The following is a 14,773-nucleotide window of genomic DNA, read 5'->3' on the forward strand; positions in this document are numbered from 1 at the left end:
CACTTTTAGGTCAATTTGCAATCTTACATATAATGGAGATTTTTCATTTCTCATTCATGGCTATGCTTATTTTTAGTTATATAGCTCTGTTGTAAACTTGGTCAGTATCTGCACTACCAGTTTGAAACATTCTGTTCAGACAATTAAAAGTGGTAAAAACTATTCACCTGTCTAAAGTTAATAGTAGTAGCGTATTATAGTACTCTGTATTTAAATTGAAATGTGAAACTTTATAAACTCACCCTAAGAAATTGTTAATAAGAATGTCTAAATTATCTCTCATTCAGGAAATATTCAAGTTGCTAAGAAGTCTTGATTGTGCTCCAAAAAGTATAGCTGCAAGTGTCAGACCAGGGGAGCAACTACAAAGAATAGACTGGATTACATGTGATGAATTGTGCAGTTTTTTATCAGTAGGGTCTCTTGTAATAGTTATATTCAAAATTGCAATTTAAATAATTTATAATAGTATTCATTTAAAAAATTCAAAGGCTGATAATAAAGTAATGTAATTTATTCAACACTTACATTCTTTTAATTTTTCGTTGCATCAAAGTACATTCAAAGGTGAAGAAGGTACCATTCAAATTGCATTTAAAACTTAATTATCATGTGTATGTTGTAATAGAATATCTTATTTTATCTGACAAGGGATGTTTATACTATACATACTATAGTCATGAAAGAACAATGATGAGAGTATTTAAACTTAGTAATGAAGATGTACTTAAAACATATCCTAAGAAAATATTAAACAGACTAAATGAGCATGTTTCTAATTAACTGAATTCCTGAAATATCAAATAAAATATTACTCATTAACCAAATTCTTCAATGAGTTATATTTGAGATTTCAGTGTGCATTTGGGCAACAGTAAATCTAGGTAAGATAACTTGTTTGCAGAGAGAAGTAAAGAAACTGGAATGACTGAAAGAAAAGATAGAAAAAGCATCTTAAACCCACAGAAGAAACATCTTTGTCACAGCATAGAATGCTTTGACAAAAACAGCTATTTTGTGCTGAAAATATTTATCTTGCAGATGGTTACTCTTAAAAAATCTGGAATGATATACAGATAACAAAAGATAGTCACATCTAAGACAAGCCTGACAATTTTCTCGATAAAAATCCAATCAGACAAATATGAAAAAGATTTATACAGAACTGTAGTGTACCAAAACTTAAATTTTAGTGGTCTGAGAGTGCTACAAGTCTTCACCTTAAATCACTATCTAGCCAATGGTTGTTTGTTTGTCTTGTAACAACAACTTTTGTAAACGTTTGAATTTCTCCCACTATATTTTCTATAGAGTGTACATACCTATATACACCTATAGCTATTTTTAAAGATTCACTCAAGACATGAATAAAAGTTAGTTGACTTATGTGTAACTTCTTAATGTTATTATTTATCATACTGATTGTTAAAAAAAGAGTTCTTGGGAAAGCACTTTGGTTTTACATATCATATTTTAGTCATTGATTTGCTCTTAATACAACATAGTGACAGCCTTGAAGTGACAAGGTATTAGTTCTGTGGAAACAGTTTCACTTTTATTAATGAATAATGGAAGTTTTCATTAATAATCAATGTAAAAAGTTCTGTTATTTATATTTCATGTTTTGGCCTTTGTGTTTCTAGTTACAGAAAATAATAAGTCAATATTAAAATAAATGAATACATAATAAAATATTATTATTATAATAATAATAACTTAGATTTAAGTATTTTCAGAATACAATGTATAAATTAAATTCCATATTTTGTGTAAGATAAAAATACATATATTGTATAACTCTGTATGTGTATATATACATGCATTGTATATTTTTGTTTCTTTTAGGTATTTCTTATGTATTATTCATTTAACTTCGGAAGTAATATATATGAAAAAGGCTCCTACTCTGATGGTATTTACATGATTACCACTGGAATTGTGAAAGTGAGTTAACTAAGGTGGAGACCAGCTTTGAACTAATTTATTTAAACGAAACACACAACATGTTTCTAATAACTTGTTTATGATGTTATGTATAAATCTATTTATTTGGTGGCATGGCATGACCAGGTGGTTAGGGCAGTTGTAATCCAAAGGTTGCAGGTTCAAATCCCCCTCACACCAAACATACCTTGGTAAAAGAGTAGCCCAAGAGTTAGCAGTGGATGGTGATGAGTAGCTGCCTTCTCTCTAGTCTTACACTGCTAAATTAAGGACAGCAGGTGCAGATAGTCGTTATGTAGCTTTGTGTGAAAATTCAAAACAAACAAACAGTTTCTTTGCTGCACCAAAGCAGTGGTACTGAGCTGTACATTAGTATGTTACATAGGTGATCTATGAGATTCTGTTCAGTATATCTGGTTTCAAGAAAAAATTGAACATATTACATTATAGCTAAACTAAATATTTCTAGTACAATGTAATTTGTATTAAAACTCTAAATTTGTGTTCCCATTTAAGCACACATAATACATGTGTCTGTGAGCATCCAGGTGAGTGCTATGAACAGGAACCACATCAGTTGAAAGTTTTTAAAGCCTATTTTATTAGATATCAATACATTTAATACAAAAAAAATTTCCCTTATATTACAACTAAGTTAATCGTAGTTTTACTTTCAAGTTAGTGCAAATGAAAATGTAGAACTGTTGAGTGCTTATAAGAATGAAGCAATATTAATAAAGAACGGAGGTCACTGACAGAATGTAAGATAACAGTAACAATCATACAAAGGTTGATTAATGTTGGAATCCTATAATAACAAAGACTGCCTAGTTAGTTTATTAGTGTTACTGAAAAAAATTCCTAATATACAACTGAAAATAATGAGAACCAGTATATTAGCATTATTTGAAAGAGATTGTGATGTATCTGAAAATAAACTAATCCTAACAAGAGGTTGAGTGACTGTAAATTCTGCCTCATCTACCTATTTATTGATTGAAATAAAATTCTTTAATATCAAAGATAACTACAAGTTGGAAGATGAATATACTCAGTTGTTATATTCATATTTGAAAACATTGAGAGAAAGATTATATTTTTGGGTATGAACTGTTTTCCATAAAATATATCAAATTCTACATAGATGATTTTAACCACTTATGTTTGACATCATACAACATATAGATTATTTTATAAGTTTTGTTTCTCACTTTCAAAGCTGTAAACTTGCTGTACTATAATCAGTGTTCCATCTATACTTAAGAAAGAAAACAAACATTGAAACATTGTTCATTCACAGATTCATGGCAAAGTCAATGATAGTTTTTATGATGGTGTGTTACCAAACACAGACTCTGTTGCCAGCTGTATGACCAAAGGTTACAATGAGGATTATCTGTCATCAGGGAATATTCTTGGGCTTATAGGTTTTCTTACAGGCAAGAGTTATGTTACTGAAGCCAAATGTGAAACTGATGTTAATGTAAGCTAGCCATCTTTTAGATTTTGTTTTTTGTTTAATGTGCAACATTATAAATACTTTTTATTTAACTGTGGATCAACATTAACTCTTTTCTCTAATATTTTATAAGTTTATTTGCATATATGTCATACTTTCAGATCTGGCACTCTTTTTAAGTTCAAGTTTCATGCAGTTGCTAATGAAAAGTACAAAAAATCTAACTGTTACTACTTAACCTGATGCCTTTAGCTAATGTTGTCTCATTCCTGTAATTTGATTATTATTATTTTTTCTGTGTTACATAATCAGTTGGATAGAAGCATATCACATGAAATTCTTATATCTGGTATTTATATGAAACTAAACTACTGTTAAGTGTTTGAATAAGCTGATATTATTGAATCTGTTGATTATATGAAAAATTTATTTTTCGAGGTTTTTTTTTCCTGTTAATTTATTATACATCTTTTATTTCACCATATTATATATCTATATATCATATTTCAGACGATATTTTTACCAAAATCCTGTCTGCAGAAAGCTTTGGTTCGGTTTTCTCAACCTCCAAGCCTTTTGTACCATATGTGGCGATCTGTTGCTCTAAAGATTGCAGTTCCTATTCTTAGAAATCAACCTAAATATCAGGTGACAAATGCAACATATTAATTTTCAAAATTTGTATGTGATTACTTACTCAAATGAATTTAACTTTATATGTATACACAGTAAGATATTTAGTTGCAGCATTACTATGAAATTCTAGTTTTTTTTATTATAATAAAAGTTATTTTGATTATCCATTCATCGTGGGTGTTTTATGCTATTTTAATGGACTTCAAGTACTTCTTGAATGTATAGAAGTTGTTTTGCAAGTTAATTTGTGTGTTGTAGCAAATAGATTATTTAATTTGAAACTATAATTTCCATGACAACTAGGAATGTTACTTAACCTTGTATAGAGGCATTAATTGAATTGGAAGAGGAAGCTAAATAACTATTTATAATTTTTGGATCTTATCAAATTTGTAATGTATCTAGATATGTGTGTGTGCATATATATTATAACCATAAATTTTCAAGCCATAAACAAACACATTAACATAAAACAAAGTACACTGCATATTTTTATAAAAGATCATAGGGTACAAGTTACATCGTGAGATTATAAAATGTATTCTAGGTTTTGAAGGTGGCTGAAGAAGTAGAACCCACATTGTGGTGAGGATACACCATCTATCAGTCTTAACTTCCAATTTGCTAGTCTCACAAGAAAATTAGAAGAGTAAGATGTGGATACTCAAGCCCACAACATCCCACATCTATGTTGCCCTTTACTGCCTGCAGACAGCTGTGGGAAGCTGACTGCTCTCCCGAGTTAAAATAAGAAAAAGATAAAAATAAAGATCAAAAATAAGGAAATAAGGTACTACCATTCGGGGTTAAGTAAGATGAAACTTACCTCTTGATGTTAGCATTCCTGCCCCCAATATTGTGGAGGCACTAATTAACATGACATTGAATTGTATAGATGTGGGACATTGTGGGCTTGAGCACCAACATCTCGCTCTCCTAATTTCTAATTTTCTTGTATGATACAGATAGATAGTGTATCCCCACTGCAGTGTGAGCACTACTTCCACAATCACCTCCAAAACCTAGGTTACATTTTATAATCCCACGTTGTAGCTTGTACTCTAGGATCCTTTTTAAAAATATGCAGCATATTTTATTTCATGTTAATGTGTTTTGTTTATGGCTTAAAAATGTTTCGTTATAATATAATTATTCAGAGGTTGGGATTTGTTGTTTTTAACACAGTCTTTCCTTATGATTTTGTTTATTCATTTTGTTTCATTTGGATGTAATTGTATAATTACACTATATAGATCTTGCTAATTGTTAGAATGTTCATGCAAGAGAAATCCATGAATGAAATAATTGAAGGATCTTAATTAAAATTATACTTTTGAATACTTTTTCTAATGAAGTGTATTTAGTGTCCAGTCAATCTAAGAAAATATTCTGTCTTGATACTAGTTTAACAATTACATATAAAGCAGCAAAAGAGATAATAACAATGAGGTTCAAACAAATAATGTTTTTATGATCAGCTATGTTTTTGTTTACTTCTAATTCCTCTGACACTATGTTAAACAGAAATTAAAATATTAAATCAATTATGAATAATGTTTTATTTTTACCAAACACAACTATTCAACCTTCTTTGTACTGATGTGAAGGGTTGTGTTTGACTCAGGCCAGAATTGAATCATGTTTGGTGGAAAGTACAATAATAAAAATGTTTAAAATAGTAATTACTTAATCAATATATCTTAGAGGTGGGAAGATGGAAGAGTGAAACTCCTACTGGAAGCTGCTTTAATGCCAGATCTTCAGTATGCACAGAGATTTACAATCACCTCAAATATGGAAGATGTAGTATTAATTCAAGGTCAAGTCATTAATGAGTACACCAAAGAAGCATACAGAGGACCATCATACATTTCTCATACTGTTAGAAACCTTCTTCTGCCTGTGAGAATATATTACAGTTTATATAGGATCTTTAAAAACAATATGGTGTTTTGTGGAATTTAAAGCTAGTAGGATATTCTTGGAAAACTTGTTATTCAGTTCATAGAGATGGCTGTTTTTTGAAGGTTGTCTTTTTAAAATACTTTTTAGTTGTTATTTCAGAGTAGCTTTTATGAATTTCCTAATCATTTTATCTTTGTATTTATGTAATTCAGGTTCTGGGAAATCTGGGGAAAAATAATATCTGGTATCTTTTTATGTATAAACTTTTGAAGAATATAAATTTTAAATGACTGATCTAAAATGTTTTGTTTGAAGTACACCTCCATGATAAGAAATATTGTAACATACCAGCTGAAAATACTTTGTAATTATGATTACCATTTGATAAATTTTAATTTAACTGTTATTGAATAATCCACTATCACTGTAATTAATTTGAAAAAAGTTTTGGTAAAGACTCATAATTTTTTTGTAGACTGTGTTGACGTTTGGGTAGAAAAAATCCTTGTAATTTATTATAAAACATATTGGGATGAGACCATTACAATACCAAAACACCAATACTATTCATTTTATTTAGATTATGAAATTAACACTCTAGTGTGCAATATTTTAATTTTATTATAGTGAAGTAATGTGTTTTTTTTTTCATGAGATAAAATGCACTGATACCAGAGGTGTGTGAAAAATTTGTTGCTTAACTTATAAGGAAAAGAATGACACTAGTTCAATTATGATTTATTTTTAACATATCCTATATCCATGCACCAGCAGTGTTCTGAGGTTTTTGTGACTTTCTGAAAGAACTCTTGTTCTTGGTACTCAATCTATAACTGGATGGTCTGTACAAAATCATCATCACTTTGACATATTTGACATTTCAGAAATATTTTAATGTTAGGGAAGAGTTAAACGTTACTTGGAGCTAAATGTGGTGAGTAAGGAATGTGATGTAGTGCCAGCATTATGGATAGTATTTAAAGTAATTCATGATTTATGGAAGAACAAACGTTGCTTTAGGAAATCCTCTTCTCTTTTGTTTGATTTCTTAATGTATGTTATTGATTAAAGATGTACAATAATCTCCTGTAAGAGTCTGAGTCCTTTCAAAATAACCATCTGGTAAAATGCTTTTTGTCATCCTAATAAATTGATGCCATGATTATGGCATAAGGTCACAACTTGAACGTGTTTGGAAAGGGTGATCTTGAATATTTCCATTATGAACTTTGCATTTTTTTTCTGAGAAGAAGTGGTGAACCCATCTTTTATCCATAGTTACAAATTCATTGAAACCTTTGATGTAGGCATTGACTTACAACCACCTGGATCTGTTTCTTCTAAGATGACAGCACTTGTGGAACCCATTTGGCACTTACCTTATTAATGCCCACATGTCACTCAGAATGCTCACTACAATACTTTTAAAGATTCCCACTTCCTCTGCTAACTTTTTGGTGGTAAGTTTTCTGTTGTATATAACAAATCATGAACTTTGTCTGGAATTTCTCTTGTGGTTAATGTACTGCACTTTTTCTCAGTCAGATATGCTGGAGCACCCTATGTTATGGTGAATTTCTTGTGATGTCATTTTATTTTTAACAAGACATTTCATACTGCTTACTTCTTTCCTTCATATAAGCTTGTTAAGATACATGTTATTTACTCATAAAGAGGTTCCAACTTAACATTTATCAGAAAAAAAAATATATTTCAGTTCCTATTCAAACAATCCCCATATATCATTATTATTAAGTTTTTAAGATAAAAGTTATAGCTGCATGAGTAACTTCAAAAAAATTAACTTTTTGATTGGTATTACTGATTACTGTCACTGTTAATATGATGAAAGATGTGTTGACTTCAAAAAACTATAACTTACATTTTACAACAAAAATGTTAAAAGAATTAAATGTGGAAGCTATACAATTGGGTGTAGTATGTAAGTGTATGTATTTTGTTATAAACTGATATTAAGATCAGGGAACCTTTTGGAGTAGTATTATATACTAATTAGCTTTGTTATTTTTAACTCCTTTTGGTACATGAGATATAAATGGTTAATAGTATTATGGTGCCTAGTTTTTGTTAGGTGTCATTAGTTTTGTATCTTAGTAGACTTTTGGTATTCCAAGAATATTTCAACTTCTAAGTCTTATAATGAATAAAACAAAACACTGAAACATTATTAGCATAGATGTGTCATGAGATATCTTGGAAAACTTTGCTTTAGCAATATAAGCAAATTTTATCTAACAATCTGCCAAGAGGCATAAAATATGTTAAATTATTAAGAGTCAGTTTGCAACGTTTATTAAATTTGAGTCTGTTGGTGACTGGAATAGGTTTTTGAAAAATGTTAAGGATATTTTTATACACCAACTGGTGATGGAACCTTTATTACCTGCTTAACTTACTCTTCAGTGGAACCTATGAACCTTTACCATAAGTAACTTCTGTTGTTGCACATAATGTAATATCATACATTTCTCATGTGGGGCATGTATTGGAAAAGAAAAAAAAAAATGTTATTGTAACCAGAAGCTGCAGTAACATTGATAGTTTTATTCAGTTACCCTTCTGGAGTCTCCTACAGATTGATCTGTATGAAATTTATTGTATTTAATTGTTTTAATAAACTCTGTACATCTGATATACTTCAAGTTGCCATGTTTTGTAGATTTCTGATGTTCTTATATACTTGCAATTTGTAAAGTGAGTGAGACATGTTTTTCTTAAGATTTTATACTTTTAAACATAGGGAAATAGCAAGACAAGACCTCTGCCAGTTTTCATAATTGTTGGAAGAGAAGACCTAATTCTTCCTCCAGGTCTTGACTGGAAAGGCGAGATTAATTTTTCAGAGAAGACAAACTCATGCTTATTCCAGAGAAGAATGTCAAAAACTACTAAGGAACATGATGCATCTAGTGAAATGAGTTTAATTGGAGACAGGACTTCTGTAAAAGATACAGTGGTGAGACAGTGGTGTATTCTTAGCTCATAATTCTAAGTAGTGAGGGGCTGTTATTACAAGCTCAACTGATATATTGCTCTATATATACTCTTCAAAAAAAGAAATGCAAAAGGCAAGATTTGAGACATTGTTAACAAGTGTATTCCGGGTAGTTCTGTATGACGTGTGAAACTTTGCACATTCACTGCTGAACATCCAAAGTCTGCAAAGGCGAAGTCCACGCTCACTAGTTGAAGTTTAACCTCAGTCAACGTCAATAACGAGTATGCCCCCCGTGAGAATCAATAACTGCTTGGCATCTCCTGCCCATGGAAGCGATGAGATGACGAATCACATCCTGTGGAATGGTTGTCCACTCAGCCTGCAAAGCTGCTGCAAGCTGAGGTAGAGTCTGCGGTTGAGGTTGTCGCCGTCGCAGACATCGGTCCAACTTGTCCCAAAGATGTTTGATAGGAGTTAAATCTGGTGATCTGGAGGTCCAGGGAAGAAAGTTGATGTTGTGGTGTCTCAAGAAGACAGTGGGGAGTCGGGCTGTGTGAGGACGGGTGTTGTCATGTTGAAAAACGTTGACGTTCACCATGATGGGTTGCACATGGGGCCTAAGAATCTCGTTGACAGTTGCGTACGGTCTGATTGGAAATCCTACGCATTCCTGGTATGGTTGAGGCAGTAGACGTCGCAGTGGTGGTCCTATCCCGAAGGTGACGTAACCGGATGTAGCGATCTTGTGCAGACGTGGTCACACAAGGTATGCCAGATCGTGGACGGTCACAAGTTGATCGATGTTGTTGGTGACGATTCCATAGCCTTGTGATGGTGCTTGGGTGGACATTCACAGCTCTGACAACATCTGATCGAGATTCGCCTGCTTCCAAGCGACCAATGGCGTTGTGCTTCAGTCAGTCTCGGTGTAACTGTATTGTGTGTCAGTGGCTTAATACTGAGCTATGGAAACCAATAACCTGTCATTTTATAGGGATTTTGCACATGTTGCACTTGCAGAACATGCAGATCTCTCAAACAAATTTATTGGACACAAATGCGTTTTGGCAAAAAATCCGATGTTTTCCTCCGTTTTCAAAGTGCACAACTTTTATTGTCATTTTGGTCTGACAATCAGTGTCTTAACACGTGTAACATCACATACTCTGAGCTTGTAACGTTATTACATATATTTCTCTTTAAAATAACAAAAATATCCCTTTTGCATTACTTTTTTTGAAGAGTATATATTGAGAAATACATCTAATCCTTTACATATATATCCCTCACTTATGTAGGATATTTATTACTGCTTAAATTGAACAGGCTATTTAGCCAATTGTGGTTATTTCTTATATCTTAACAATGAAAACAAGCACCAGTCTACCTGAATGTATAATATCTGTTGAAATGTATAAATTTATTGAGAAAAAGACAAACAGCAATGTAACATATTAACAAACACACTACATTGTTAGGAAATATGTTTTTCCTAACATTATATTAGGATCTAGGTTGAATTTTTACAGTTTATGTAATATACAAATTTTCATTTAGCTTTAAGCAAGTAAAATACCCAAGTGTTTAAAGGTTTTAAAACTTAAACCAAGCAAGTTCTTGTTCTTCAATTAAGCCAAAAACAGGGACAACTGTTCTAGCCTCTCTTTGAATTTTAATGTATTTAACTAACTATTATTCTTGAATTTCTTTCTAGCAGATTCACATATAAGTTATAACACATTTTTTGGATACCCTAGATTGTTTATTGTAGGAGATATTATTTAGTTCACACAACAATCTAATATCTAATGATTGTTTAGGAGTGATTGTTATAACACATTTTGCTATGTAACTCAGTAAGAGCTGTATGATGACAAAAGTTTTGTGAATCAATGTCACATCACTCAAACATTCCTTTAAGTGAGTATTGTTACATCATATCAACTCGTAGTTTGTAGAAAGTTCTAGGCCTCAGTTGGACAATACATATATATTGGCAACCACGTGAGGGCAAGTTAAGATAAAAAAGTTAGTTAAAGACAGCATGAAGTTAGCTGGTGTGTGAGTGATTAGCCTTAACAAGTGAATTATGTAGTATGTTTGACATATATACTGTAGCAGTAGCAATGTAGTGATAAAAAAATAATTTGTCTTGTTTGTTGGACTCTAAAGTGACTGAACTAGTCTGTGTGGATTTTTAATGTAAAAAAGACACAATTATTTAAAGCTCTGGATGCAACTATGGTGTTCAACAAAAGAGGATAAGTGAAGCTAAGTTAGTGAAAGTGAAGTCAGACTATGTAACTGTTAGTTTAGCCATAGTGGGAATTATTTTTAAAATGAGTTTCACAGTTTAACAGACTGTCAAAGGCTGTTATGAAGTAATTGCACCCACGTGTGTGACGTTTGATGAAAAGGAAACAGCTATTTAATGTATTAGATACAAATTTAGTAATTCACATGTTAATGAATGTGAATTTACTGCAGATTGTATGGTAAGAAGGAGAATAATAATTTGTTTTGTTAGTTGTGTTCTAAAATAAGTGAAGTATATTGTGTGGACTTTTGAAAAGAAAAGAGAATTATTTAGATACAACAGTGATTTTGATAAACATTAGTATAATGAAATTTTGTTTGTATGTTTGACTTATTTTGGACATATTAATTTAAAACAGGTGGATTGTATGTTGTGTGTTTATTGTTCAGGTTTATTGCCAACAAATCGCAGACACATACTGTAAAGAATCCAGCCTTTATAAAACCTGGCAACAGTGACAAACTTAAAATCAGTACTTGAAACAGATCTAACATGAGACTTTCTTAAAGCAAATGTAATTTTCATATTCTTCATTATATTCATTAATAATAGTCACCATATCAAATCTTTCTTACTTTATTCAGTAGGAGGTTCTTAAATTATTTCCCATTACCATTCAACTAACATCCATTTTTCTAAAGTAACAAATTTATTTTTATAATCAATAAGCTTTAAACTATATTTTACTATTTCTGCAATAATCACTAGGTTTATTGAATGTGTTCTTAGTTAAAACAGTATTTTCCTCAATATTAGGTTTTTCTAGCATATAATTTAATTAGGAAAGTAGATAAGTTACAATTTATAATGCCATAAATATTATATAAATAAAGTAAGGGTCCCAAATAAAACACACAACATACTTATATATATGTTATTACCTTTACCAAATTAGAAATATTCTCATTACATGACTGTGTAAATATTGATCAGTTGACCACATTATTTACACAATAAAATATTAGTGATTATTATGTTGCATATTTTATTTATTATCTTTGATTAAAAAAAAAATTAATTATTTTCAAGCTATATACATTTAAATACATATTTTATTGTATATTTAAAAATATAAAATGTTCTAGTTAATGATTATAAATAATAAAGTAATGTTTATTTGTGGAAAAATTGTATAAGTTTCTGAGTCGGGTCATATTTTATTATAAATTTGCTTAAAACTTGATATGTAAATAGGAAGGGTTTTCTCTGAATATAGTGTATAATGGTAAAAATGCATGGTCATCTTTGTGTCTTTGGTATGAATATTACATATAATGGTAAAAATACGTGGACACTTTTGTGGCTTTTGTGTGAATATAATGTATAATGGTAAAAGTACATGGATACCTTTGTGGCTTTAATCTGGATATACCATATAATGGTAAAAATACATGAACATCTTTGTGGCTTTTATCTGAATGTAATGTATAATGGTGAAAATACATTAACTCTTTTGTGGCTTTTGTCTGAATGTAATATATAAAGTTTAAAATATATGAACATCTTTCTGGCTTTTATCTGAATATAATGTATAAAGTTAAAAGTACATGGACATCTTTGTGGCTTTTATCTGAATATAATGTGTAATGTTAAAAATGCAAAGACACCTTTGCGTGCACATATCTATGACATAAAGAAGGGTAAAAAATAACTCAAATATAAAATGGAAAAGTTAAAATAGATATGTATATATATGGTATATAAAGTTAGTTTTGGAACTGTTCTGAAATTATAGCTTTTACAGTAGATTATAAAGGCAGACAAGGGTTATAGTCAATAGTAATACCAATGCAATAGAATACTGTTGTCATTATTTTCGTTTCTGTGTGCATATTTGTATATGCTAACACTAAAAAATTTAATGCTCTTTTTATAATCTATAAAAGTAAATAATTCCAGTTTTATATGAAAATTTATTAAAGGTCTTTTTTATATGTCTTTTGTTTGTTAAAGGTTATTAATACATACATTTATATATTCTATGTCAGAGGATACATTTATTTTTGCTTTTATATGCTTTATATGAAAGTGTCTTTCTTATATTCATGTATTTAATATATGTTAAATATTTATATATGTCTCATGGCTCATAAACATTTGGTGTCACATGTATTTAAGATTACGTGTTTTAAATGACTATTCTAATATAGCAATTGTTATCTGATCACTTGAGATCTGTGTACACAGACTAATATGTAATTTTCTTAAATTACAGGAGGAAGACAGCAATAGTGATGGGTCAGTGACTTCAACACATGTGGTTTATTCAGAGCAAGATCAGGAACAAACATTACAATCACAATATGTTTCACATAGAAACATTGGAAGTCTTGACTGTATGGATGTTGAAAGTATCTATGAATATACATATAATGATGATTTGCTGTCACAGCCACAAGTAATTGATGAAAACATAGAAACTCCATCTGAGAAACAGTCAGAGAACTAGTTAGTATAGCTATAATGGAAATAAGTTTGCTAAACAGTGTTTAGAAATGAGTGTTATCTTCATATATGTTGAACTGTGTTTAAAATTCTAAATTCAAGAAATACACATTATTGTTTTAATACTGAATAACACAGTACTATATATTTGTTTTTATAAATTATTTTTCTTACTAATATATTATTAATTAGCTGTAAAGACATGCTCACACAAAAAATATTACTTGAATTTAGTCTGATACTTCTAACTAATGACTGGCTGCTATATCATGAAATTAATAACATGAGACTTAGAGTGAGAGTGAAGTGTGGATGTATATATATATGTATATTAACATGTAGTTTATTACTATTGATATAAAAGTATTTATGAAATTAGCTGATTCGTAACACCATATTAACATATACATAATCCTAATTGGAATAGTGGATATTACACAAACCTATAACAGGTTTGGCTATTGATTTCATTAACCTTTATCTATGGAGTCAGTTCTTGCATTTGAGTGAAACTACATAAGGTGCAGTATACTAATCAGTTTTTATAAGAATGATAAAAAAATTGTATTATATTTACTACACAAGGTTTTGTTTTACAACATCTTATATGCATGAAAGTTGTTGCTTGAGCTGCCAAATTCTGTAAGTGATATATTAACTCTTCAAGAACTTTATGTAGTTGTAACTAAGGAACGTTTAAAACATGTCACAACTGTGGAGTGAAATGTCTAGATATTAGGTTTTCCATGTTGTACTTTATGATATCATATTTTAAACATTTACTTCACCATCATTGTATCATAGAAATAACTGTTATTTTTTGTTTCCTTCCGTAAGTTATTCAAAAATGAAACTTTTACTTAGTTTAGTTTCACATGCATGAGCACTATATATTTCTGAAGGTATTTTGTATTATTAATCATAGCGTTATAGACTTGGTTATATAAGTTTAAAAGTAACTTCTCGTTGTTCTGGCAATTAAACTATGAAATTGATATCTCTAATTTTGATAAATTAAAAACATGTGGATTTAAACAATTAAGCTGAATTTGAACTTGTAGTTTAAATGGCAAATTACATTTTGTGAACACTTGATTACAACACTGTG

The 14,773-nt window shown here is 30.2% G+C and overlaps 1 protein-coding gene across 1 annotated transcript in view; it reads left to right on the forward strand.

The window, feature by feature from the left end:
• The window catches only part of LOC143257655 (sperm-specific sodium:proton exchanger-like), a 49,766-nt gene extending 35,317 nt beyond the window's left edge, over positions 1-14,449 (forward strand). Inside the window, exons 17-23 of the mRNA XM_076516698.1 lie at positions 288-413; positions 1,846-1,944; positions 3,245-3,427; positions 3,914-4,051; positions 5,744-5,941; positions 8,706-8,921; positions 13,436-14,449. Of these exons, the coding sequence (XP_076372813.1) occupies positions 288-413; positions 1,846-1,944; positions 3,245-3,427; positions 3,914-4,051; positions 5,744-5,941; positions 8,706-8,921; positions 13,436-13,669 (1,194 nt within the window). The 3' untranslated portion in view covers positions 13,670-14,449. The remainder of the gene's footprint in view (positions 1-287; positions 414-1,845; positions 1,945-3,244; positions 3,428-3,913; positions 4,052-5,743; positions 5,942-8,705; positions 8,922-13,435) is intronic.
• The last annotated feature ends 324 nt before the right edge of the window (positions 14,450-14,773 follow it).

This window comes from Tachypleus tridentatus, chromosome 7, assembly GCF_004210375.1.
Source record: "Tachypleus tridentatus isolate NWPU-2018 chromosome 7, ASM421037v1, whole genome shotgun sequence".
Taxonomy (NCBI): Eukaryota; Metazoa; Arthropoda; class Merostomata; order Xiphosura; family Limulidae; genus Tachypleus; species Tachypleus tridentatus.